Source organism: Homalodisca vitripennis, chromosome 7 (genome assembly GCF_021130785.1).
Source record: "Homalodisca vitripennis isolate AUS2020 chromosome 7, UT_GWSS_2.1, whole genome shotgun sequence".
Lineage (NCBI taxonomy): Eukaryota > Metazoa > Arthropoda > Insecta > Hemiptera > Cicadellidae > Homalodisca > Homalodisca vitripennis.
Genome location: NC_060213.1, coordinates 26918426 through 26946323, shown reverse-complemented (window position 1 = coordinate 26946323; position 27898 = coordinate 26918426). Strand labels below are relative to the sequence as shown.

Sequence of the window (27898 nt, the reverse complement as noted above, 5' to 3'; positions counted from 1 at the left end):
TACTCCATGAATCTATGAACGTACATACTGTAAAAATTTCACATTTTTATCTTCAACCGTTATGTTTTGGTCTCTTTATAAAATTGCCTAAATTCCTTACTTTAAATACCTCCCAATTCTTTATGGAGTGATTAAATATTTTTACTCTTTTTTTTAGAAAATTTTTTTTGTAGTGATATGGTTTTAAAATATTAAAAATTATCCCAACCAAAAACCAATACCACACCACCTTAATGTCTAGCAGAATAATTAAGTATGTGGGAAGAGAAACTAAAATCAGTATTTTCTTAATTATGATCAGAGTCTGATAAATATAAACTTGTAGAAGAGTAGGAAGTTTTAAAACTCTACAGCTGGATGCGCTTCCAACAATCTTAACACAGTATTGTCAATTTTTCATTTTATAGTTTACTGAATTGACCCATAATTTAATGCGGGAGGTAAGGTAGAAATAATATTCAGTAGTTTAAATAAAACTTGGCCTTGGAGAGGACGAATCTGATTGAAGACCATACCACACCAGGAATATGGAATAACCTGAATAAATCTACATTAATTTAATTAGATAGGCCTAATGCAAACAAAACAGTTAGATGTTATATATTTCAATCAAATTGGATTTTCAAACAAAGATTCTCGGAGCAATTGGGATCACATATGATACGTTTAATATTAATTTTTAGATGCCTGAAGATGAAATTGTTGATTTCAAAAGTCCTTGCACACAAAATAAAAAATAATATTGGAAAATTGTGCGATCATTGCTAGTTGTATCAAATTAAAGTTGGATTATTTTTGTATATAAGTTTTTAAGGATTTTGGGGGGTTCCACCCCTGTCATCTTCTCCTTAGTTACGTCACTGTGCATACTGTTTCCAGTGATTTTATATACACTATTAAATGCAAGAATGACATCAAGGTAGTAAGCCATAGTATATTTATTCGATAAAAAACTGGACATGCTGTCTCCAAGTGAGACTGCCATCTACGTGAACCTAAGCTTCATGAATAAAAGATTTCCAAGAGGAAATCCACAAGCGCAAATCAGACTTATTGCTTGTGGTGCTGTATCCAGAAACTAAAAACCAGGAAAAGAGGAACAGGAAAAGACAAGAAAGGAAAGACTGACCACAATATCACAATATTATCATGAATGTTACAACATATTATAAACCAGTTCTTCCATCTGAGCTCACCAGATACTTTGAAAACCATGATCTCAGTTGCTTTGTTGTGAGAACATTTGGTCCTTCTGCTTTAATTTCTCTTAAGTGACATTCTCACAACATGAGTTTCATATATCCGGAGTAGTGTTCAGATCAATGTATGCTTTTAAAACCATCAATTCCATATTTTTTACAAAGTATTGACTTAATTTAACCTTGACCTTGAAGCTTTTATTGCTCTGAACTTTATTATAGCCTCCTGCATCTCTGGTCCGTACATCCCTCATGAGTGGTGCAAGAGGGTAAGGAAACATATGGAACTTCCCACTCAACAGTGACTGTCAAATTGTTACCTCACCCAGAACTTTCCCAGAAGTGTGTACACTTGATTGTCTCATAACGATTGTCAGTCTGTAAATTACCTGGAGAACTCTGTTGCTGTTCAGACCCAGGAGAAGTCATCTTGTCTCACCGGTGTTTCCCATTCGCTGGAGCTGCAACGACAATGTTCATGCCAAAATCATCTGAAACATAACTTAATCTACATTTTTCCTGAAAAAGTAGATCCTGGAGGCCTTGAAACGCTACCCAGTTTTATTGTTTTAACTGTGGGGTAGGAGAAGTTCCGTCACATAGTCATAGCACACATTCCATAACAACTTACATTATTTTGTAATATAAACTGTCCATTATTATCCATCCAAACTGAGCCTTATATTGTTCTTCTGTGGGCAGTATAATAGTTGCAACAGAGAGATGGTAGACAACGGCATACACGAGGAGATATGGGAATCAATTCCTTCCCATATCCTTTCCAAATTATTTTATCTCAAGGATATTTTCAGCCAGATACAAATAAAACCATACAATTTCTAAAAATATATTGACACAACATGTAACATATTTCTAATTTTCTTAAGTTTCCTTAATAGTATTCACTCTTAGCCCCCTGCCCCCCCACCCCCAACTATCTCCATCCCTGACATACACCTCTATATGACACACTTGTCTGGTATGTTCTTGATACCAGAGTAAGGCGAATACTCTGAAATATTATAGACTAGGAGCCGAGAAGCAATTTGTCCTGTATAAGTACACAACTAGGTTTTTCTTGAAATAGGAGAGGAATATTTTCTAAAACAGAAATCGATCGTCGCCACACTGGTTATGGTGGTGGTCAAAATTGGAGGGTATAAAAAGGATTAAAATTATGAAATTATAGCTTTTTCCCATATTATATATTTTTTTTTTTTGCTTGACACTTTGAACCCGGTCAGGTACATCAAGAACGTACCCAGGAAAAAATGTAGGGGGTCCAGAGAACTGATATTTTCTAGTAGTGGACAGATGTTAAAGCCCCATTTTGTTCCTTAAAAAGTTCTTGACCCGTTTCCTTGTTGAGAACAACCTTTCAGCAGTATGTGTCAGTAATACTTATATTATTTAAATAATTATAATCGTTTACTAAAAAAGTAATTGAAAAAATTTGAAAATTTGGGGGAAAATTTGGACCCCTTAGATCCCCTAGCCGGCTACGTCCTTGAGGCCCATAAATAACAGTTGTACCGTTGTCAGACAACTAGATATAGAGACTGAAAATTACTTTTTTCAAGGTCTGCGTACGGTTAGCTGACACTAATTTAACATTTATTTACGGGCCTGGGCCTAATGGTTGGTTTTATGACGTGTATCAAGGTTAAAAAGATACAACCTCTGAAAAAATATTCTATCACATTTTTAACCCTTTTGATAACCTGTCATTTCGATCCCAATAAAATCTAACACACGATCAGTTTCTTTCTTAGGAGAAATTCATCTATTTTAAGAAAATCTACCTTGTGCGCTTATGCAGTGCAAATTGGCTTTCGGCTTTTTTGGAGTATTGAAGAGCCAACTGTACTGGTGATCATTTTGATTCTTGTCCCGTAAAAAAAATTATAAATTGTAAAATATTTTACACTAATTTTTAAGTCATAAACTTTTGCGAGAAGTCCCATTTCTAAATTAATATTTATTCACATCCAGTTGCCTTCTAGTTATTTTAGATTGTTAATATAATCTCAAATGATTGAGTATGACAGAGTCTACACACAGGCTGAATGTCCATGCAGGCTTTATCTACATATACGTACACTTACATATACGTGTATGCTACATATCTCAAAATAACATTTGTTCGTTTGTTTCAGTTAAGTTTTGTTTGTACAAATAAGTTTTCCTAAAGAATATTATCCCTATATGTATGCACAGTGGTTATTTTCAAGAACATTTATATTTGTATATAATTACCAAATGCAGTGGTGTAACTACCACATTATTTTGGGGGGATGAATCTGGTAGAAGAACACATCACACTGGAGCATGGAATAAAATAAATTTAAATACAAATAAATTGATAGGCCTAATTCAAATTAAAACATATAACTGCTTCAATCAAGTTAAATTGCTGTTATTTGTATATTGTTTAATTTTTTTTAATTTGGGGGTTCTATCCCCCTTTCCATCCCTCTAGTTACGCCAGTGATTAATTGCTGGAATAATTTATTACATTTAGAATTTTTTGTTATTTGGCATATACTGTTTACCTTAATGTTTATTTTTCCAAGGTCAAACCACAAAAGTTCACTTATTATAAAACTTAACCCCTATAACTAACTATGTTACAGTAGTAGAAATAATTTAACTCTAATATTACTAATTAAATACTGTGTTGTAATATTGTCATGGGATTTCAAAAGATATATAATATTAGAAGGTGGCAATTACCATACTCAACTTAAAAATTTTATGTAATACTCTTTGAAATTGTATAATTGATAAGATAAGGTCTTCTAAGCAAGTACTAACAAATTGTTTCTAGATATCATATCAGTTTGAACAATTTGCACAATTAGTTTTGTTGCCTGTTTTTTATATTTAAAAGCTGTAACAGCTATAATGATTAAATAATTTCAAATTGTTACACTAAGCAGACTAAACAATGTATTTTCCACCATTAACAGAAAGTTTAACATATCACATTAATAGAATAGTAGGCTATATATATGTTTAGTTGTAATTGTGAATTTCTATTTTTTAGTTTTTTCCTCCATGACATAAATAAGACTTTTTCTCTTATTACTTCCAAACGTTCTCTGCTCTATTGGGAGATTGAATTAAAATTTGGAGATAAATTAAAAACAATACACTATTAAAATGTTATTTAATTATTTTTAAAAGTACTAAATACGTGATAAACTTATCTTGAAAAAACCTGAGGAACTCCTTAAATAATAGCGTGATTACATCACAAGCTCTTCATTCTGATAAGGTCCCTGACAATGTCCGTGACGTAGTCGGTAGCTTGTTGGCCACCCTTCGAGCGAACGGAGGTGTCCATCTCTTCAGGCGTAAGCGAGGCAAAGTCGTCGAGCTCCGTCTTAGAACCAGGGTCGAGCATCATAGGTATGAAAAAGCTGCAGAGGACGTATCCGTAGAAGGCTCTTCGGGTGACCTCGAGGCGTATTATGTCGAGGGAGGGCACTCGGCAGTCAGGGAGGGCGGAGGCGAGGGAGTCGTGGTAGACCTGCAGGAGTTCGTCCCAACGAGTGCGGCGAAGCTCTGCCGAAGTGTTCAGGAACAGGAAGAACGAAAGATCGATGGCTGGAGACGCGTAGCGAGCGGTGGCCATATCGAAGAAACGTACGTCTTCCGGTTTACCGTCGGCATCGTACCGAAACACCATATTGTTGCGACAGAAATCGCCGTGGCACAGGACTGCGAAGGGCTCTTCCGGTTTGCACAGTCCCTTCATTAAAGAATGTGGATCTTCGTATGCGTGACTCATAATCTCCTCCAATATCTCTTTGTGTTCTCCGCCCTCTTCCATTAGTGGCAACATCCCTCTCTCAATTGAAACTTGTAAGAATTTATTTGACTCGTCTCTCTGGTGGGTTTCCCATCTGGTTTCTTTGAGTTTGCCCACCACGGACAGAAATCTCTCGAGGTTCTCCTGTTTCTTTGAGTAAGAGAGCGCATGAAATCGACCGAGTTTTTTCAGCGCCACGGCGCAGTGGTCGAAATCTAAAAATAGCTTTTCTGCAGTCAACCTGTACCCGTCTTGTTTTAGATCCTCGAATATCAGAATGTCGTCTTCGAAGTTATCACCGAGTGTAGCGTTACAGTAAATGGATTTCGGGAACGAATTCTCTACGATTCCATTTTTCTCCATGAACGGCAATATTTCGTTATACATTAAAGCTTCATTGTAAAATTGAGGGTCTGTGTTCATCATGTCCCGTACGAACGCGTTATGTTGTTGTTTTTTAATCACCACTTTCACGTGTTTGTCGCACGACCCGTTCTTTAATTTCACTTCAGCGAAAATGACAGCAGAAGCAAAATGGTCCTCCCCCTCCACATCACTTGGAATTAAATCTACAAATGTAAAATTATTACCAAAACGTCCACTATCCGCAGCCTTCTCTAAAATGTCTTTCAGTTTCTGTTCCGCCATCACAAATGTTTTGAAATTTTAAACACACCAACACTGATAACAACTCACTCACTTACGCGATAACTCCACCGACTGACATGTTACGCCATCTGTGATTTGCAGATGACTGACCGTGGCACGAGAGCGGCGGGTTTCTTCATTCAATTGTCAGCTGATTATTTACAGTGCTACCAACAGGATCCCCCATAAAATTGAATTACCTACGCTTTAAATATTTCTTCCCCATAGCTGAATTTACGATTAGACAACTTTATTAGCAGTTTTGATAAGTCAATGGATGTTTACAATCATCAATTAGAGTATAAAATAATTAGGCCTACAAATATACAAGTACTTGTTTTCTATTAGTTTTGATTTTAGATTACACATGAATTGAACTTGGAAAAATGTTAAAATTAAAGATATAATATTAATTTCACCCAGGTTTAAAACAGTTTAGTAGGCAGGCCTTTTTATGCTGTAATAAACCGTTATTTCAAACCACTTACAAAAATCCGAACTCTGTTCCTGTTATTGAATTAAGTATCATGTCTTTCGTATATCTCAATAAATTACAATATTATAGTATTGTTCAAACGTATATTTTGTTTGAAAACATTAAAACAGTTGATTTAGCAAATAATCATTTACTGTACAATGGTTTGATTACCAAACTATACCATTAGTCTACTTCATTAGTCTAGGTATTTAGTATTGTGGCGATTAAAAAAATGTTGATACATACTTGTATAAAATTAAACTTTAAAGTCTACATAAATTTGATATCAACAAAGTGTACAGATAGTAAACTAACTTATAAACATTTAAAATAGTATTATTTATGGATAGGCCTAATTTTATAGTGTAAATTATAAACAATTATAGGTTAAGTTATTACGATCATATCTAAATTTCTATTTCTTTTACTTACTTTCCAAGTACCGTATAGTTTAAATTTATAGGGTGCAATTTAATTTAATTTGTAATGACACTCTTATTCATAAAATTAGGGGTTTTCACAAAAGTATAGAACATAAATATTGCAAAGCTGTGTTGACAGATACAATCAACAACAGTAACTAATGAAGTAATAACATGTGGGTATACTTTTATAACATGACACGACACTTCCGGTTTATGAAACCTGTTCACCAGAACAATTAAATGTTCGAATGTTGTATAATTTACTCAGTTAGCCTATCGTGAATGAATCGTTATTCAGTTGTTTAATTTAGAGTATTATCTTTTCGGATAACATTATGTATGTAATGATAGCTAATGAATCATATACAATTTGGTGTGTACATAATTGTACGTAGATGCTATATAAAGTATTTTGCTTTGTAGGTTAACTACATTCAGTTATTTACTTGGTAATTGGTATACAGCATATAAATTCCATTGCGTAATAAATCAAACAATACAATTACCACACTGTATTGCAGGCTTTCAGAGTTGCGATGACGTATTATTGGAAATATTACGGGAAGCCTTATTTGACAGGGTCAAGGTTAAACGTACAAATTACAAATAACATTGTGTAATAGTATGTCAGCTGAATTGTTTCAAACCTTGACCTTGACCCTTTATTTATATTTAAGTTCATTACTTACTTTAGTAGTGTTCAGATAAATATAAGATTCAAGGTCATACATTCCATACGTTTATATAAAACCATATAACTTGATCTAAGCTTGACCTTGATGTTTTATTTATCTCAATCTTCCTATAAACACAGTATCGATAAGTAATGGATGATGGTGCTTTATGTAGGCTACACATCTATGATGTTTTAACATCTGTTTAGTTGTATTTTGTATAAACTAACATTGTCGTTGGGTAAAAATTGTAAATATTTGGATTCTGTATACCCTAATGTATATACCATAACCTATATTTTTTATTCACAGGTAGGTAGTCTTTAAACAAAATTAATACGTTGATCCTTTCGTAAACGCCTGCAGTAGGAACAAAATTATCAGTGTATTGGAGATAAGCTAAGCCGTACAATCAACAACTTTATTTCTGGTTGCTTGTTACAGCTTCTTTAGCCTTCGGGCAGCTCCAATATCGCAATCTCCTACAAATAAACTTGAAACACCTTCTACGTATTGACGGACCATTGAAGTTTCCATGACAACGTCTATTTTAATGAACAACTATTGCATATTCCCAGCCACGTTTTCCTGATTCTCAACGTTGTAAAGACTACGAACAATTAATTTTCCAAGATATACGGTAGGCCAACTTCCTTTATTGATTTTGGTAAATTAAATTTTGTTGGTTAAATCACAAGATGGCACCTGGTACCCAGACTAAGCATGGTTTCAAACACAATTGTTTGCACTTTTGTTATCTACATTAGGTATTTGATTATTTATCAGTCTATGAGAAGATTTTTCATAAAATGCTAAAGTCTTTTTCACTTGAAACGTTGTAGTTGTGCGCTACCTAGCGGAAAACGAAGCAGACAGCTGTTATAAATTTATTAGGCCTACAAAAAACTAGGTTATTAAAATACGTGCTCAATTATTAGCAAAATCTGACCACTAATACAACAAACTCAACGTTTGTACTTGAATTAATCAAAATGAGATCATTTATATAAGATTAAAATGGATTAAAACGTTCAACAACAGATTTAGTATATCAGCGCTATCTATTCTTTAAAGAACAGAACTAGCTTTACCGAACAAAAATTCTGCCGCACAATCTACCAAACGGATGCAACATCTATTATCTGGGTGTCAAAGATTAGGCATAAAATGTAAACAAATGTATCCAATATTTTGTATAGGCCAAAAAACTGGTCTGTTATGTTTTTGTAAGAACTACGACACCGTATCAGTAAGACAGAGGTTATTAGGTCAGGTTAGATATGTTTATTTACCCGCCATATAACTTATAAAAGATGACTGAGTTCTGTAATTCATATGGTCCCACATTTGTTTTACTCCATACCTCGAATTTTATTTAACATATACAGAATTTACTTCATTTCATACTTATACGGCTCATACTCTACTTTCTCTAATATTATGAACTGAAAATTCTCGGTTTCGGTCGATACTTACAACTTTAAGAATTTGAGGTGCATGGAATAAATTAAGCAAAAAGTTATTCAACTTTATATGTCTCCTCGCTTTGTCTAGAATCTTATCTGGTCTATTATTTTGTATTATCTTAACTGGAACAATACCTTGTTTGCTTTCCATTCCTTTAAAGAAAAAACCTGGATAGGTGTTAATTCGGTATTTTCCGGAACCCCTCCCCCCAATCTGGTAGACATATAAATGCCTATTACAATAATTACTAGTAACAGTGTACGCAATAAATAGGTTCTTATTGACATTGTAGCGTTGTCCGTCCGTCTGTGCGATAAATGTTGAAAGAAGTGCCCGCCCTAGAGACTTGAAACTTAGTACATAGGTCCCTCTTGATCCAGGAATAACAGTATTAATTTTAGGATCAAACTGTTAAAGTGCAGTCTGTATGTCACCCGTCTATGCAATAACACTTGATAGAAAGATCCTAGACACGTGCTACTTGGGACATAGATTGCTTTTGGTGTAAGGAAGATCGCTATTAATTTTGAGGTCAAGAGGTCAAAGAGTCCGTCCGTGTTATGTGGGACAACTCTCCCGTTATATTCTATCAGGACCTTCGACACCACGTTGTGTTGGTTTGTTTCTACCTACTAAATATACCTCCGATGTGATTTATGTTAATTTACATAGTTATAGTATTTTTTTTTTTTTTCGTTAATTCAGAGATCAAAATGAGAAAGGTTAGCACACTTAGAGACTTTATAAAAATGTCAAAGAAATTAGTTTTTGGTGAGAATACTTTTTTTGTATTGTAAAGACAATTGGTCAGAGTTCTTTGAAATACCATTCCTTATAAAAAGAAAAACATAACATTTTAATTATTGCTGGTGAGATGTTGGTGAGAATGGTGAGAATTTGAAGAAGAAGTTTGGTGCATCCTATAATCTGGCCCTAAGAAATTCGGTTTGAAGGTGGAGATACGAACGTTAAAAAAAAACAAAAGTATATATGTAAGAAAAAAATACTAACCGTTTAATTTTCTTGAATATCATATTTTATTTTTTAATTCCTTAAGTCATAAACTAATTAAAAACGTGTCACTCCCCAAAGCTGTTACTCATGTGCATATTGCAAAAATTTTATATTTTCAATTTGAAGTTAAATTTCCTGTTTTGTAGTTCTGCAATTTCTCTACCTTTTCTGTCTTCAGGGAAGTTATTTCAAAGAGCTATGAATTGGAAATAACAAAATAGTTTCCCGATATAAAATTGATTGCGTCACTTTAATTAGCAGCATCCTTACACAGTATTGCACCATTAGGTTACATAAATTCCGAGGCTAAATTCTTAGGAGCACAGACATTCTTGGAATACATCCAGATTTTATCTTAAACACTAGTTGCCAGAAATGATAGCAGACGTGATAAACACTCGTCAGGTACAGAAGGAATGACTGAGCAAAGTTAAGTGTACAGACCTTGAGTGCCTCTTTACATAACAATACCACATCATGCTTGTCAGAATCCTCGACCATCTTCTCCACACCCTCAACACGAATTATCATTTGTCGCTCAACAATTTCAGGCTTTCAGAAATTAAGGCGAATTTCAATAATAATAATTCACTGAAAACAATTCCTAGTTGCTTTTAATTTTAGAACGGCAAGTTCACTGTCTTGTTCGTTTGGGGATTTAAATTTCGTTCATTTTAACCAAAGCGAAACAAACGCACCTGTGATATGATGATACAAGCTGGAGAAATCTAGTGAATCCAACCCTATTATTATGAAGGAAACAGGATTTTTCCGGACATTTGCCATCGTTCAGTATTAAAAAATCAGTAACACTAGATCTGCAATCTGATCTCTTCTTCAGATAAATAACTAACCTAACACACAATATTACAAACTAGGTTAAAATAAACAAATCATGCCAGAGCGTTGTGACACGCATAAATATTGTAATCTAGTTTGTAATTATGTGTTAGGTTAGTTATTTACCTGACGAAGAGATCAGATTGCAGATCTCGAAACGTAGTGTTATTGATTTTTTTTATCACTGAACGAAGGCAAATATCCGGAAAATCCAGTTTCATTCACAATCCTTCCATCGTCCAAAACAAACTTCAAATCAAGTATTATCTCGTAAAAACGCGTAATAAACTCTGAGTTTAAATTTCAAACTCGACAACTATTTTCAACCTAATTTCCAACACTAACTGAAACTATTTTTCAGTCATTGGCTCTTTCAACTCTATGTAGATGATCTACAAAATATTACACTTATATAAATCCAACACTCAATGGACCAAACAAAACCAACTAGTGTTCTCGTTCAACAGTATTGTATTATTTATTTCTGTACTATTAAATTGATATTATGTCCGGTGTATAATGAGGCATTGAAATGATCACTAATCCAATAAAACGGATTAAAAATATATTGCAGTATTTTTTTTGTGCTACACTATGTTTATTACTAATCTACACAAAATAATGGATGTGGGTATTACAGTACCAAGTCATAGATTTTTCTGAGGGACAGGAAATCTAGTATTTAAGATGGTGTCATTCATTTTGGGGTTCGAAAATATTATTGCTACATTAAAATCACATCTCTTTCTTCAGATAGCATTCTGAATACAAAAAAAGAATAACAATATTCTGGTTCACCATACGTTAAATTATAGTCATTTAATGTGGGGAAATTTTTTTTTTGTGTATTAGTCATGCCTCGATTGCCAAATAATAAACTAAAATATTACACACATTTTAATACTACGATATATTTTAGGTTAGTTTAGTAGATTAGTACTTACTTGCGTGCATCAATATACCGAAATAAATAATTGAATGAGCGTTAGTGAAGCCTATCGCGCGATGGACTGTAAAGTTGCATCTCTGTCTGTCTGTCTATCGGCACGATACCTTATAAACGAATTGATCCATAGAGTTGTAATTTTGCATGAAGCTTCATTCCTATAAAGGCAACACTGAGTGTGATGATGGTGCATGTCCCTTCATGGGATTTGGCTGAGCGTTAGCGAATATTTTTGAATTAGTCGTATGATTAACCATGATGGCAATGAGGAAATATCAGAATAAAAAAAACAGTAGCAGTCGTGGGACTGCCGATAGAAGTGAAAACGGAACTATTAAGTTGAGAGTAATTAACAATACGTTATAGTAGCAGTACATCTGTAATTGTAAATGTGACGCGTTTTTAATTTTCCAATTTTAAAATCCACGAAAAAATATTATCAAATAACTAGAAATCTATTTTACCACGCTAGTAAGATAAATCTTATACCGTAATAATACTCATTTCATGATGAAGAGGTTAAATATTAAAAACATAATTAAAATGAATAATGCTAAATTTTAAATACAAATATTCGTACAAATATTAAAAATGTTTAAAAAATATATTCGTTGTTTTCATTATTCATTTATCTGTATAAAAATATTAATATGTTTCATACTCACTTTTGAACTTCCCACGTGGTCAATTTAACTTTACTTACGGATAAAGTATATAATTGCAATAACAATTAAACCCACAATATTTTTAAAACTAATAAATTAGTTAAATTAACTTGGTTCTTTCGTAAAGGTATTTTTATTGCACAATAAACTAATTTATTGAGTTAATACGGTATCAGTGAGCCAATGCGCCAACTACAGTTCCGGCAGAAACGTTCACTCATCACTTCATACGCTACTGCAGGCTAAACTAAACTTCCAATAAAAAAATGATAAATTACAAAAAAAATATTCATCTATTTTCACACAACTTTCTCGCTGACAAATTTTGTCTGACCAAAAAATAAAAAAAAATCCTCGCTTACTACTTTTTTCTTGTCATTGTAAACGCTATGTAAAATGTAAACAATAATCAAAATTATTTCGAAATTTTTTTAATACTTAAAAATGTAACCAATAGATTGCCAATATTAAGAGCTTTAATTTGACGCATCTTACAGAATTGTACGACATTGGCTTCACTTTTAAATCGCGAGAGGAAGCTGTAAAGGTGACTGATTTTCGCAGTCTGTTTTCATATTCCGCCGGGACAGTTTTAACACAGCGAGACTGACTTTTTCATGCAGGTTAGTAGTCCGCGGCCAAGTCTACGGTTAAAAAACACAGCGAGACTGACTTTTTCATGCAGGTTAGTATCATTAGCATGTCGGTGACGCGAACCGAGGATTACCCTCTACCAAAACGCTCAACGCGCCTAAAGAAGTTTTCACTTCAAAAAACAAACTAAGTTCAGGCATATAAATAAGTACCCTCTTCCTCTCAGGGAAACTTTTATTATTTAAACACTGCTATGAAACGTAACTCAATGATGTGAAACGTGAATGTGTCATGTGTATACATTTCAAGAAAAATATCATATGTACGCTTTAGATTGTGCATGAAATTTCGTTTTTACATGGACATTGTACTAATTTGTTGTAGTAGAGTTTTTTTTTTCAGTACATTATATTATTTTTATCTCCATACTGGTATTAATTAATGAACTGTTGTTCAGTAATCATTGGTTTTAATAATTATAAGATGTCTGTATTAACAGTTCGTTTAAATAAGCTTTACTAAAATTATAAACACAATGTTTAAATAATATTTTCAATTAATAGATATTTTAAGTAATATCGGGTTTAGAATTTAAAAAAAAATGTATTTAAATAAAATATTCTTTTATTACCAAGGACAGACAATTTTCTTGTTGAAGTTAGTAGGCATGTATAGTTTTACACTTGAGAGTGCACACAACTCTTTTAAATCTAGATCTGAGTTTGCATTTTTACTAAAAGGATATGATTATGCAAGATGCAAGTTTTTAAAATGCAAATTTCAATCCTCTTTTCAGTTGGAAAAGAAATATTTTCATGTACGCTATTGGAATTTGTGTTATCATTTTGATTTAATTCGAATAGTGTGTATTAGTTAATTCGAGACGAAAAGAATAATTTAACTTGCAGCCAGAGGATTGTGCAATATTTTCTTTCGATGTTCATAGTTGGCAGCTCTGTGGTGGGCGGATGCGACCTTGACCTTGGTACTCATCAACATCTGGTCCATGTCCTCCTCCGTAGACTAATGGATATAGTCTCGGCTCTCTAACTGAGAGATCACGGGTTCAAATCCCGGGGAGGTCCAATCAGGCATAGACACGATTAGAGTACTTTGCAAATAAATACCAGTGTAATAAATCAGAGTACTTTGCTAATAAATATCAGTGTAATAATAAACCAGTGTACATCGAAGCCAGCATAGCTTAAAGCTGAGGCTTAAAAGAGAGAGAAAAAAAAAAAAAAAAAAAAAAAAACAGCTGGTCCTGGAGCGATATTGACTGATTTGTCACGTTCTCTCCTCTAACTCAGAGTGCAAGTAAATAATTGTACAACTTGTTATTCGTGGTTGCTTGTTTATCTACTACTGATAAGGCTTATCATCTCAGTATTTACCAACAGATTTTAAAACCTAACAATAATTCGAGTAAGCACAATTATTTAAGTTTCAAACGTGACTATGAAATTATACAGGGTGTTTAAGAACTTCCCGGAAATGTTTTGGAAATTTGTTCTTTGTGCTAGGAGCAACAAAAAAGTAACATAAAAAAGTCCGAAATACTTAGTTTACCGTCCGTCTGCAAGTATGTAATTTTTAGCATTCTAATTGTATTTATTGAAGAAACAAGAAAAGATAAAACCTTTAAAATTAGGCAAAATTATTTTGCTTGCAGTCATAAATTAATATTTTTTAGTCATGTCACGTTTTAAATGGCGGACGGTTGAAGTTTTTGAAGCTTAATACCGTAAAAACTAATAATATTATTACATTTTAGTGAATAATAAAAGTTGCTAAATCCACAAAAATTTGAGAATACAACTGTTTTGCTTATTACTAACATTTTGACCCGTAACAATCTACCAAAAATAATATAGATGTAGCCTAAGCTTTTAACTGTTTACTGTGCACATGTTTACTGCATCGGTAACCGTGCGTTGGAACCAAGAACGTAACCAGGAAAAAAATGGGGGGTACAACTTATATTTTCCCTTAGTGGACAGAGAGTAAGTCTCCATTTTGTTCCTTAAAAAGTTCTTGACCCGTTTTTTTGTTGAGAACGATCTTTCAGCAGTGCATGTCAGTAATACTGAATTATTTAAATAATAATAATAGTTTACTAAAAAAGGTAATTTTAAACTTTGGGGAGGGGGTCCGGACCGCTTGGACCCCCCTCGCTGGCTACGTCCTTGGAATGACATTTTTATTTTAATGATTTAGGAACACATTTTAATTTTAAATTATCTCTATTTATAGATTTATTCGAACTATTAACACTATTCAGATTTAAAGTAAGCTTTTATTGTGAACAATAGCTTAAAATAGGAATATGTTTCTTTTTTATTTTACTCATAACTTTGAATTTATTTCGTATAAAAATAGGACATTTATTTTAAAGGAAACAGGCACAAGAAGAATAAGAAGGAAACAGTTAATATAACTTTATTTGAATCTGTTCCCAAATAAAATGGAATAATCTCTATATGAAAATGCCAGAAATCGTTTTCAGTGGCTATAACCATGTTGTTTAGATATAAAACAGTTTAATTTTTTTAAAGAAAATTAAATTCAATTGCATTTATATAAGAAAGTTTACTTTGTGTATACAGTAGACGAGTTCAATATTACATGGAATTGTTCATCTTCCCTTCCGAACTTTAGAAACGAAAAATAATGAAATGTCACGACAACTGTAGGCTACAATGAGATTAATTCTGCATTTAATAAAACTAACCGTACTTTCAATGAATGGCTTACTTATTTCCATTTTCTTTACCGCCAAATAAGAAATATTCTGATTATGTAATAACATGTTTGCTTCGCTTATTTACATCCAATTCTAAAACAGGAACGAAAGCCTAGATCGGGTAGGTCCAGTGCGGATAAACATGCTTATATGAGTGTAGCCTATACGCCAATTAAAATTGTAAATTTAACTTTTTGGTTAGATTCTTTATCTGTTTTCTAAAAGCGTTAATAAGCATGCCATATACTCGTTAATAAAATCAGTGCTGACATGAATATGTTCGAATTGTTATTATGTAGACCTCCACGAACTAAAATTGTTTTACATCCCAAGTTCTACCTACTTTGCAGAAAACTGTGTTGCATAGACAAGCACCCTCTTTCGACCAACTCCTCGACCATATCAGACAGGAGTTTCGTCCCAGCATCGCCCCCCACTGCTAAGTGACCCTGTGCCATCTCCTCTTCAGATTCGCAGATGGAGTCGAGGTCGGAGAAAGGATTTTCGTCGAAATACATAATCGGCAGGAAGAACGAGCAGTGCATGAAACCGTAGAGGGCCTTCTTGGAGAATTCTTCCTTGATGTCTTCCAACGAGGGGACTGTGGTCCCGGGTACGGCGGTGGAGAGAGCTTGGTGGTATATCGTCAGGAGATCTTCCAAGTGGGCTTGTCGAACTTGAGGTGAACTGTTCAGGAGGAGGAAGAACGATATGTCAATCATTGTAGAGGAGTATCTGGCCGTGGCGACATCAAAGAACTTCACATTAGTTGGTTTTCCTTCGGTGTACTTGAAAAGGATATTGTTCCTGCAAAAGTCTCCGTGACAGAGGACAGCCAACGGTTCCTCTGACGTCACCAGGTCCAACATGAAGTTACAAACGCTGTCATCGATACGATCTAAGAACCTTTTCAGGACCTCTACGTGTTTTCCTTTCTTTATAATAGGGTCTACTGCTCTGTGGACGCAGGACTTGATCACGTAGTAGAAAGGGTTGTCTTCTACCCAGGACGATTCTTTTAGACTCTTGACCAAGTTAAAAAATTCATTTGGGGTGTCGTTCTTGGCAGCGAATGACAACGCATGGAATTTCCCCAACTTGGCCATAGCCAGAGCCAAATGATCGTAATCCATGAATGCCTTCTCTTTAGCAAGTCTATATCCTCTTGGCCTCAGGTCCTCAAGAACCACAACTTTATTTTTGTCAGATCCAACACCGTGATAAAACTTCGCGAAACATTCCTGAACTATGTTTTGTCTGTTCAACAGTGGTAAGAACTGTTCATAAAGTAACACTTCTACATAAAATTGCACATCGGTACGAAGGTAGGTTCTGACCGTTTCGTTAGTCGGTTCGAATTTAACAACTAAGGGAATCTCTTTCCTCTCATCTCCGTTGGTTACAACTGCTGTCAGAAATACCACACTAGACTGCATTTGGTCCTCCCCGACCGAATTTAAATCTAACTTGCACGCCACGAACTTTGATTCGCCTTTGTTAAAAACTAGCGGCAGTATTTTGTCTGTCAGTAATTTGTGAGCCATTTCATCAATTATTTTAAACGACGAAACACTACTCAACCCGGCACTACAAACAATCGAGCGGCACCGTCACTAAGATCAAATGAGCAGTGGATTCGATTCTAGCACAGTACTACCAACCTAAACTAGTTGAGAAGAGGTTATGTTATCTAACCTTTATTGCTCGGTAGCTCTTATCGCAAAACTATTATCTCTTGATGAAAACTTAAGTGGTTTACTTACTACGACATGTATAGACAGTAGAAATCACTGAGATAAGTATATAATGCTTTAAATTACTCCAATCACGATGATAAAAGTTATACATGATCGGAAAACTGGAACAATAATATATTCGTATTGGCTATTTCTAACTGGAAATCACAATTTGTCTATGAATATATTAAATACACAGTAAACGTTAATGGTTTTCAATACAAGTAATGATGATAAAATAATTGGGCACAGGATATGTCAAGGATTCTGTTCATACTAGATTGACAGTCAATGCATATCTACAACAAGCTTATCACGATGTTGTGAATTTTGGAATCTTCCATCTTATGTACACAGCCTTTTGTAATGCAACATGGATTTTTTACTCTAATATGTTCTACTGCGATATATTTCATTAAAAGAGAAGTTGATTTAATACTCTTCAAAGAGGTACTAGCAACATTTGCAAATCAATTTTAAATCAAGAAAACTGTAATATTAATTAATATTAACAAAAATAAATTATAATATTGTAAAGATTGTAACTAGTGCCTAACTAAAATTAAATATATTTAGTAGGCCTACAACAAATGTAAAAAATATATTATTTCCAGAAAATAATTGTTTTATCTAACCAAGTTTGGCACAATGTTTCATATAATATACAAAACTACAAACTAAATAACTAAATAGTGGCTAATACGGATAAAATATGTAGTTTTAATAATTTTAAAAATGAAACGCAAAATTTAATTTAGAATAACATTTAAGTAAAATGTTATCTGTTTATTTTAAGAAGTCAGGTACAGATTATAACATGTAAAACCTAAGTATCCCCAGCCAGAGAATCTTAAAACAAAAATAAAACATATGAATAAGTATCACCAATTTGATAATATTTGCGAATCAATATTTTATCTCATGCCATATATACATTTTAAATTATTAGTAACGTATAAAGCCCTTAAAATGTCGCTCAGAATTGATATATTGTATTTATTACCTTACGATTAGTAAAAAAGCATTTAATAACAGAAATATTAGATAAAACAAAAAAATGTTACTGATTGTACGGGATCTCACAAGCACCTAGAAAATGAAGCCTTCAATTATTCGTTGCCAGTATTAACACATACACGTATGTGTTTTGTCTGCATCATTTATTTTCAGGCGTTTCATCAAAGTGGTATCTACACCTGAAACCCAACAATCCCAAATCGATAATCTCCATGTTACGGTATTTTCAATTGATCATTTTTCTTTTATATGGCGATATCACTATTGAACTTAAATTTTAAATTCAAACGATAGGATATTAGTTGAAAACGAAATATAGATCGATGTCGTAAAACTACGTGCAGTACACTAGACCCTCTACAATCCGGCACTACGTCAGTTCGGCACTCCAGTAATCCAGTGTATTTTGACAGACACGGAATGGGAGATTCAAGTTGAGACACGTTACTGAAAACTGTATTAACAAACAACCTACGATCACTCAGTTGCCACGTGTTGGGAGAATCGAATACTTAAAAGAACCGAATGTAACGTATTCAAAAGCACCCTTGTATTCGAATACAGGTATTCGAATACTTTCTCTGGGTTGAGTATTTCTAACAGACAAGTTTATACTTGTCTTACTTACTTCCTTCCCGTAATCCATTGTTTCTTGGTTATTTGGGATTGCCTGTCAAAAAGGTGGTAAAATTCTTTGCCGTTTTCCCCCCTTCAAAAATGATATACCTATGGTTTTTGAACTTCAGAAAAATTATATTTGTTTACTTGCTACTTTAGTCCCGTCTGAAAGATTCTTTTCTGCTGCAGGTTTTATCACCAATGATCGTAGAAATAGATTGAAGCCAAAAACCTCAATCATATTTTGTTTGAACACAACAACATGAAATAAACATTAATTTTGTTCTTTGTTTACAAATTTATTTATTATTTGAATATTTGTACAATTATACATTTTGTCAAGTTTGAAAACTTTTAATTACTTATTCCAAATTATGAATATTTTCTTAATTATTTGATATAACCCTTCAATAAATACTTGTATACGAATATGAATACAGCCAGTTCTTTAATTTTTTATTTGATTTCTATTAGTCCAAAGGAATGAATACTCTAGGCTTGAATTCGATTCTTCCAGAGAAATTGTATTCATTTCAAAAATATTCGAATTTTGAGGTATTCGAATATGTGAATACCCGGGCTGTATTCAAATACTGTTCAATTCTCCCATCACTACGATTGTCTCGTGATTTACCCGCTGTTCACGTTAACAGTGCCAGTGCCATCTGTGTCATTGCTACTCTGCTTAGTGTTGTAGTTTGCGCTTAATTTATATTTCAAGACAGTAAGTGAAAAATGCCTCAGTGTAAACTAGAACCTGAAACTCTGATTCAGAAGAACGAGATTTTAAAGAGACTTCATTAAGGAGATAAGTTTGCTAACCTCGCTAATGAATATGGTGTCGTTCCCGAAATGATACATGACATACGGAAGAACAGTGAAAAGGTTTCTGAGAAAGCAGTCACAATGTGTAAATTACCAGGAAAAGATTGAAAAAGGTGAATTTTCTCAGGTTGAGGAGAGCCTAAATGCTTGGTATTGTCTACATCGATTTCAGGGGAAATTCTTAAAGAAAGGCAAATGTGTGCTGTGATAAATAATGGGGTAAACCAACCTCAAAGCAAGTGAAGGATGGTTAGAAAAATTCAAAAAGCTTTTCGGGATTCGATTGTTAAGTACGACGGGCGAAAAACTATCATGTGATGTTGCAGCAGTCGAAACATTCAAGGAAAAGTTTTACCAAACCATTGAGAAACTATTCCTAACTCTCGATCAAGTCTATAACTCAGGTGAGAGTGGTTTATTTTACCGGCTTTTGCCTAAGCTGTGCTGAAGCAAGAGCTCCAGGACGAAAACCAGCCAAGGACAGAATAACATTTATGCCCTGTTCGAACGCAAGTGGCACACATAAATTGAAATTATTGGTGATCGGTACATAAAAAAACCCAAGAGTCTTTAAAAATTCCTACCTGCCAGTTGATTACAAAAACACACGCAAGGGACGGGATGATTCATTTACTGTCCAAGGAATGGGGAATGTTGTAATTTCATTAAATATAGGTGCCATCAGTGAAAACTGTTCTTTAAAAAATTAAACTACCTCAAAAAGCTCTGCATATTGTTAATAATTATCCAGGTCATCATGTTTTACCGCCACACTTTACACTTCTTCTACATTCTATGGACCAGAATGTCATTCATACAGTCAAAATACACTATAAAAAACCTTTGCTTTACACACTTTTGTCAAACGAAGACAGTATGATCCAGTCATTAAAGACGCAAATCTAGAAGATGTCGTTTGTTCACTAGTTAATGCATTTCGCGAAGTTCGTTGCTTAAAGGTGTTATTTCGTATTTTCCATTTAGTTTACATGAGACGGCAAATTCACGATTTACACATAGCCTGCCATGCCCCTGCCGTGCCCCATGTGTGCCTCTTCTGTTTTCACAGATTTTTAGTTAAAATTTTTTTCTATTTTTTAGTTAAAAACAGATTTTTGTACAATATCAAAATAACTGAGATTTTGACTTGGTATTTTACTTATAAAGTCGGAAACGAAAATGTCTGTAACATTAAAATATTTCCCAGGCGAAAAAAACAACTTTTTATTGACAGTATTTTATTTCACAGTGAACTACGTAAAATGTACAAACATGACATACTTAATCTACGTGTTAGAAAAAAAATATTTTTACAAATTTTTGCCTTATTCCTAGGTTGGATTTTTTAATGTCAAAAGTTTTGCGATGTGATGAGATATTATTAAAAAAAATAAATTAGTCACAGTTTTAATTAAAAACAACTCGTGGCTTCCAGCCAATTCGTCATAAGTTAAATGCCCCTTGAAAACACTACCAGTAAACTGGTTAAAAACTCTCAATGCCAATTCAGAAGTGGTCGCATTTGTTTGAGATAACTTAAGCAAATAACAATATTTTACAATTTTCAATATATATCTACTTAACTTTATCTACTTAATTTACCCTGAGATTTAAAATAAATAAAAGGTTAATGTGTTATAAGATCAGAATCATTGGCATGGAGTACAGAACTACAATCGTTACATTTAATACATTTTTCAATACGTCTTACAATGACGCCACAAATATAGTATAAAATATCATCCTTAAAATTAGAACTATCATAATTTTCCATGATATACATGGCACTCTCAATTTCATCATCCAAAGACAAATCCAAATCACACTTAGCATTAGGTAGCTCAATGGATGCCTTCTTTCTGACAATAATCCTCCTTCGTTTCTCCAATGGCGTATGAGATGGAAAATAAAAAATTGTTGGAACAGCTTCATTTTTGAGACATTTTCTTAGTGTGTCAGGCAAAATTAAATGGTAATCATGTTCGGTAAAATGTTTACTGCATAAAACTGTATGTTTTTGTTTAGTAAATTGTCATAATTCAACGGAAAGCTAAAACAAACAAATTAACAAATAATAAAATTTAGCAATGATTTATAAGTTTATGCATTTATAAGTGCTATAACGACCAACATTGATATCTTGGATTAACGCGGATGAAATAATTGAGTGCTAAGCATGTTTTACCGTACTTTTAATTATTTGGGTAACCCATTTAATAATTTGGCAATACAGAAAATAATATTGGTGAAAATTACTATTTTGAAATTTGCAAATAAATATTGACATGGTTAATATAGTAAGAACTTACTTGTAAAAAAATGTGGCTGCATTTAGTCCATCTGGACGTGCAGTTGTACGCAGAGCAACTCTTCACCATGTCACGAAATAACAAACATTACAAACATTGACAAATAAAAAGAAAACAAACTAGTTGAGATGCTCATATCAGATGTCTTGACGTAATGAACAGGAAGAGTTGCTAACAACAATGATTTGTGTTTCGGCAGCTTACTTGATGTTAGCGAGAGCTCGTCACTCCATTCACCTCTGCCCTTAAGCAACGGTTTCTCGTTGTTGTCTGGACGTATCTCGGACACTGAAGATTTTGTGGATATAAAAAAAAAGTAAGAAAAAGAAAAGGAAAACAAATAAACAAAATAAGTATATCAACAAAACACAAAAGTACCAAACATTAAATAAGTCTGATAAGGAAAAGGCCACGGAAATACCACATAAACTTCATATCTTCGCTGACAGCCATGGTAAAAATATATTTCACCTGTTAGATCAAAAAGTTTCCTCGAGATGTGAAGTATTCATCAATGCGTGCTCAGGAGCGTCGTTGAGCCATGTCTTGGAAAATGCTCATAGTATGACAAAAAACTTCACAAAAGATGACACGATCGTTATTATGGCTGGGGCCAACGACCTCTCAGACATCACTCCAAGAAATAATCGACCTGCTAGAGTTCTCGTAGGCCAGATGAAGAACTTTATTATGAGGCACAACCACACTAATGTTATTGTGGTTTCCATGTTTCATCGCCATCAAGATAATTGGGACTCATACATTAATAGAGAAGTGAGGCGAATTAATATGACGCTACATGAGTGTCTCGAGAAGGTGGGAGCTTCAATGGTGGACGTGACGATGTTGGGTAGACGATTGTTTACTCAACACGGCCAACATCTCAATCAGTTGGGAAAACGAGTACTCAGCGGTATGATCGCTGTATCTGCGAGAAAACTACGCCTGGTTTCCACTCGACGTCCAAAACCTGTCGCCGAGCTGCAGTCGCCGCCTACCTGTATGGACCTCTCCGGACCAATAACCTTACGTCATGAGACGTATGCCGCCGCCGTCAGATCCTCCGATCAACCAGAGACTTCCAGCCTCCAAACGACACCAAGTCAACGACAGGCTTACTCTCGATCGACAGAACACCATACTTTTTTAGGGTCCCCACTTCGGATCGACAGGCAGAATTGAATATATCAAAACAAAAACAAAAACCTATTGCAAAAGTTCCATTCCAAATTTCATTGAGACTGCTTCACCAAAACGCTCAATTCGCAACTAACAAACTGGATGCACTTCAGCTCATGTGTGAAGATCTGAACACAGATGTACTTGTTGTAACCGAAAACGGGTTCAACAGTAAACACATTGAGCAATGTAAAATTCCAAATTTTAAATTGGCGAACTCGTACTGTCGTAATCACTCCAAAGGAGGTGGGGTCGCAATTTTTTTGAAACAAAATTTCATTTCAAAAACCTTTCCTATTCAAGAAACAGACGAGAAACATTTTGAAGCAGTCGGAATTAAACTTAAAACCCAAAATTCAAAATTAATTGTCATTGGCATCTACAGGTCTCCCAGTGGCAACGAAAACATGTTTTTTACAAAATTAGAATCCTTACTAACGAACCTGACGAATCATCACCTTGACTACATCCTGATGGGTGATTTTAATATAAACGTTTTGGACAACAACCAGCAAACCACAAAACGATTAGCAGATTTATTAAGGTCATTTGACCTCGAGTTGCTTGTCAAGACCCCAACAAGAGTGACAGCAACGACAAAATCGGCTATTGACAATGTTATCTCCAACCTTCCTAATGTCGCAGTGTCTGTGGTGAATACAGCGATTTCTGACCACTATGGCCAAGAGGCCGTAATTATAGTTGAATTGATTACAAAATAGGACTGGCGCTGTATCGTGGAAAAAAATTCATTAGGGAGCCCAAAATTTCCAAAACCGTAAGAGACACAAGGCCAGAAAATCTCGCTCTCCTCAACTCTTTCCTTTCGAAAGAAAAGTGGGACTTTCTAAATTTATCCAAACCAGTTGAGCAACAGTTTGAAACTTTTAATAGTTATTTAAACTTTTATTTAGATCTATGTTGTCCAAAAAGAACCATCAAAATTGGTCAAAAAATGACAAACAATAAATGGATCACTAAAGGAATTCTCATCTCGAGAGAAAAACTTAAGTTTTACTCTGAAATTTATAAACAAACACAAGATGACAATTTTAAAACATTTTTCCGAAAATATAAAACAATTTATAGAAAGGTGATCCATGCAGCAAAAGCATATGATGTCTCAAAAGCGATTATATCTTAAAAAAACATTTCTAAAACTATTTGGGGCATCATCAACAATAAATCAAATCCTTCAAAAATAGCACAGATCAAAATTGGGGATCGGCTTTTGGATGATGAAACTGAGGTGGCTAACGAGTTTAACAAGTTTTTTGCAACTGTGGCTTGTGACCAAGGCCCTCGGCCATCGGCTCCTGTAGCAAACTCCACGAGAAGACAAATTCCATCAGCCTCTATGTGCTTGGCACCGGTCGACGAGAAAGAACTCGTCAGTATTATTCAGCAGCTCCCAGCAAAAAAATCGAATGATCTTAATTCAAACTCAATGTGGCTGATAAAAAAATGCTCGAAGCATATTGTGAGGCCTCTGACCGCCTTGATAAATTCCTCATTTCAATTGGGAGTTTTTCCCTCACTCCTGAAGATGTCAAAAGTATCCCCTATCTTTAAAAAAGACGACCCTACACGCATGAATAACTATCGGCCTGTCACTATTTTGCCTATTTTAAGCAAACTATTTGAAAAGTTGTTTTTAGTGCGAATGCTTCAGTTTCTGAATAAACACAATCAGCTCTCAAATGACCAATTTGGCTTCAGAAAGGGAATATCGACAATAGATGCAATTGTGGGTCTTGTCGATATAATTGTAGAGGGATTGGAAAGTCGAAATCACACTTTAAGTGTGTTTCTCGATTTATCTAAAGCTTTCGATTGTGTTGACCATATTACACTGCTTGACAGACTGGAATCGCATGGCATTCGAGGCGTGCCTCTCACATGGCTTAGTTCATTCCTAAGTCATAGAACTCAAGTTGTCCAAATTTCTAATCATATTTCAAATTCTGTAAATATGAGTTATGGAGTTCCTCAAGGATCCATTCTCAGTCCAATTCTCTTCCTGCTTTATGTTAATGACATAAAATTATCACTGCCACACGGGAAAATCGTGCAGTATGCTGATGATACGACTCTTTGTTTTAACGAATCTTCGAAATCAGATTTGGAACAAAACGCATTTGTTGGAATGAACAATTGTGTCCAACATTTTCATAGCCTCAATCTAAATTCAAATTCATCTAAATCTAACGTTTTAAATTTCACTTTAAACCCAGTAGACTTTGACTATGGACCTAGCGTTATGTTAGCGGATACAATACTAGAAGAAGTCTTCAAAATTCCTTGGAATTTACCTTGATCAAGGTTTGACATGGAATGTTCACATCGATCACGTTTGCTCAAAATTAGCCTCAGGCATTTATGTTCTGAGGTCTCTAGCCAAATACTGCCCAAGTCAAGTTCTGATAACGGCGTATTATGGCTTGATTTATCCACACCTCACTTACGGATTGGTACTATGGGGTGCTTGTGCAAGGAACCAATTTTCAAGAGTGTTTAAATTACAGAAGCGAGCGATCCGCACCATTGCAAAATTGAAGTTTAGAGAGTCGTGCGGGTCAACTTTCAAAAGGTTGCAACTGTTAACTCTGCCTAGCCTCTACATTTTACAAACAACGTTGTATTGTATGTCTAAATGTGCCTTGATTACGGGCCGAGACATTCACTCGTACGGGACTAGAGGCAGAGACAACTACCGAACTGGGAGACACAGGACGGTGGTTTATGAACGCTTGCCTTCACAGGCAGGGGTTCATTTTATTAACAGATTGCCTGATGAATTAAGAAAAGCCTCGACGCTCAAGGCGTTAAAAACTCGTTTAAAACGCTGTTTAGCGTCAAATGCATTTTACAATGTAAAAGAGTTTCTGGAGTATGACTGGGAGACCACACAATATCAAGACTGACTCTCGAACGAAGTGGGAATTATTGGCTATGGATGAACGTGGAATGAGTGATCAAATGTATGTCTGAATGAGAGCTCGATGTGGTATGTATGTCCAAATTTTAACATATTTGACGTTTGCTATACAAATGTATTTTGTCTCCGCAATAAAAAAATTGACTATTGACTATTGACTATGAAAAGGCGTGATGCCGTATCGTCCCATTGATCGCCGCACAACTCGGTGAGTTCTTGCCCACTTTAAGTGCTTGCAAGTCCATGGATACACCCGCAACGCACAGCTGTGTGCGACCGGAAAACACAACATGTGGATTATGGGCAGTGCGCGTTCCACTAGTATAGTTCGTTGCTAATTGGTCAGGAATAAGAAAGCGTACTGATTATGACAAGCGACGAAATAATCGAACATGTGATTCGTAGAGAAGAAAAATAAGATGGCGACAGGCATTGCAGGCATAATGCATTTAAATTATGAAAAGAAGAAAGCCTACATTTAGGTTGTTCAGACAGTTTTATTACATTTTATTAATCTTAATTATTCTTTAAATTTCTCTCAATCACGGTTACAAAGTTATTGAAACCGGACAAGTTCGATGTAGAACATAACTTGTCAGGTAGAACTTGGCAGTAGACTCACCAGTTACAAATTTTCAATAATTGCATTGGTTCTATCAACAATGCTTCAGAGTATCAAACACATCAGTTACTTATCAATCACGTTTCTTCAGCATACAATCACGTAAGTGAGTATGGAAAATGAAAATGCAAAAGAGACTCTGAGTCTTGCGTAAAAACCTAAGAATGAAGTATTTACTAGCCTCGGGAAAACAAAAACCTAGCGTAAAAGTTAATTCATAGCTTAGCTGTCTAAAAAAGTTAAGTAAAAAATGTGAATTAAATAAAGGCAGAACAGCCAATCGTGATAAATACGTACGAGATTCTTCGGGCACAGGTTTGTGCCCTTGAGATTACGTTGCGGAAATCCCCGTCAGTTAATGTTGTATTTCAGAATGATTAACCATAATATGATACTGATGACCACAGCTAAATGTAAAATTTACTACCAACATCAGAGAGAAGGTAAAATGGTTTTATTGTGGGTATGACAAACATCCACGTTTTAATGTTCTTCCAGGAATGCTAAATTGAGGAAATGTAATACAAGAGGGCACTACAAGACTGTTTGTAGATTTAAATATACTAAACAAGTCTGTTGGTTGGAGGCTATCCCACGTAATCAATTTCCAAGTTGTCTAATAGACCTAAAGTTGATGTTACTTTGAATAGGAATAAGGCAGTTATGTTAATAAATGCTGGTAGCTCTGCTAGTTTTGTGAGTATAAATATTGTGAAGAGTTTTAAAACCAAAATTCATCCATGTCGGGAATCAGTTGTAATGGCGTTAACAACTGTGCAATCTCAAACGCAGAGAGATTGTGCTACAGATTTAAAGTGACAAGATATGTAGCCTTTCCACTCAAAATAAATTTTAAAACATTAGCCCAGTGGTCATCGGATTGTTCATGTTACTCAAGCAATACAAACAAATCTTTGGACTCGCTATAAAACCTTTAGTTAAAGATGTAGTTTTTTCTTCGGTTTAAAAGATAAGGCAAAATTTATAAACTGACTGACCTGTTGGTTGAGAGTAAATAAGCCTAGTACATTGGCATTTCCAACCCCAAATAGCCACAACATAAACCAGGGGTACATGTACCAATCCAAGGTATTACGGCTATAGATAGCTATTATCTCACATTTAAAAAAGGTATATTTTTTTAATC

General features: G+C 34.5%; 3 protein-coding genes across 5 annotated transcripts in view; all 3 read right to left on the bottom strand.

Annotated features, from left to right (window-relative positions):
- LOC124365745 overlaps positions 1-7298 on the bottom strand; it is a 45256-nt gene extending 37958 nt beyond the window's left edge. Inside the window, exons 1-2 of one of the 3 annotated variants that reach the window (XM_046821736.1) lie at positions 6572-7298; positions 1589-1690 (exon numbers count right to left, since the gene is read on the bottom strand). In XM_046821736.1, coding sequence (XP_046677692.1) covers positions 1589-1628 — 40 coding nt within the window. In that variant the 5' untranslated portion in view covers positions 1629-1690; positions 6572-7298. The remainder of the gene's footprint in view (positions 1-1588; positions 1691-6571) is intronic. The other 2 variants (XM_046821735.1, XM_046821734.1) reach the window with 2 other exon arrangements.
- On the bottom strand, positions 4352-5792 carry LOC124365746. The gene has a single exon (XM_046821738.1). The coding sequence runs from the start codon at positions 5659-5661 to the stop codon at positions 4453-4455; it is 1209 nt and encodes a 402-aa protein (XP_046677694.1). The 5' UTR covers positions 5662-5792; the 3' UTR covers positions 4352-4452.
- A 7889-nt stretch (positions 7299-15187) lies between the features above and the next one.
- LOC124365744 lies at positions 15188-17187 on the bottom strand. The gene has a single exon (XM_046821733.1). The coding sequence runs from the start codon at positions 17049-17051 to the stop codon at positions 15843-15845; it is 1209 nt and encodes a 402-aa protein (XP_046677689.1). The 5' UTR covers positions 17052-17187; the 3' UTR covers positions 15188-15842.
- Between the last annotated feature and the right edge of the window lie 10711 nt (positions 17188-27898).

Coding starts and splice junctions, on each gene's coding strand:
- LOC124365744 (XM_046821733.1), bottom strand. CDS start 17,051: ATGGCTCACAAATTACTGACAGACAAAATACTGCCGCTAGTTTTTAAC.
- LOC124365746 (XM_046821738.1), bottom strand. CDS start 5,661: ATGGCGGAACAGAAACTGAAAGACATTTTAGAGAAGGCTGCGGATAGT.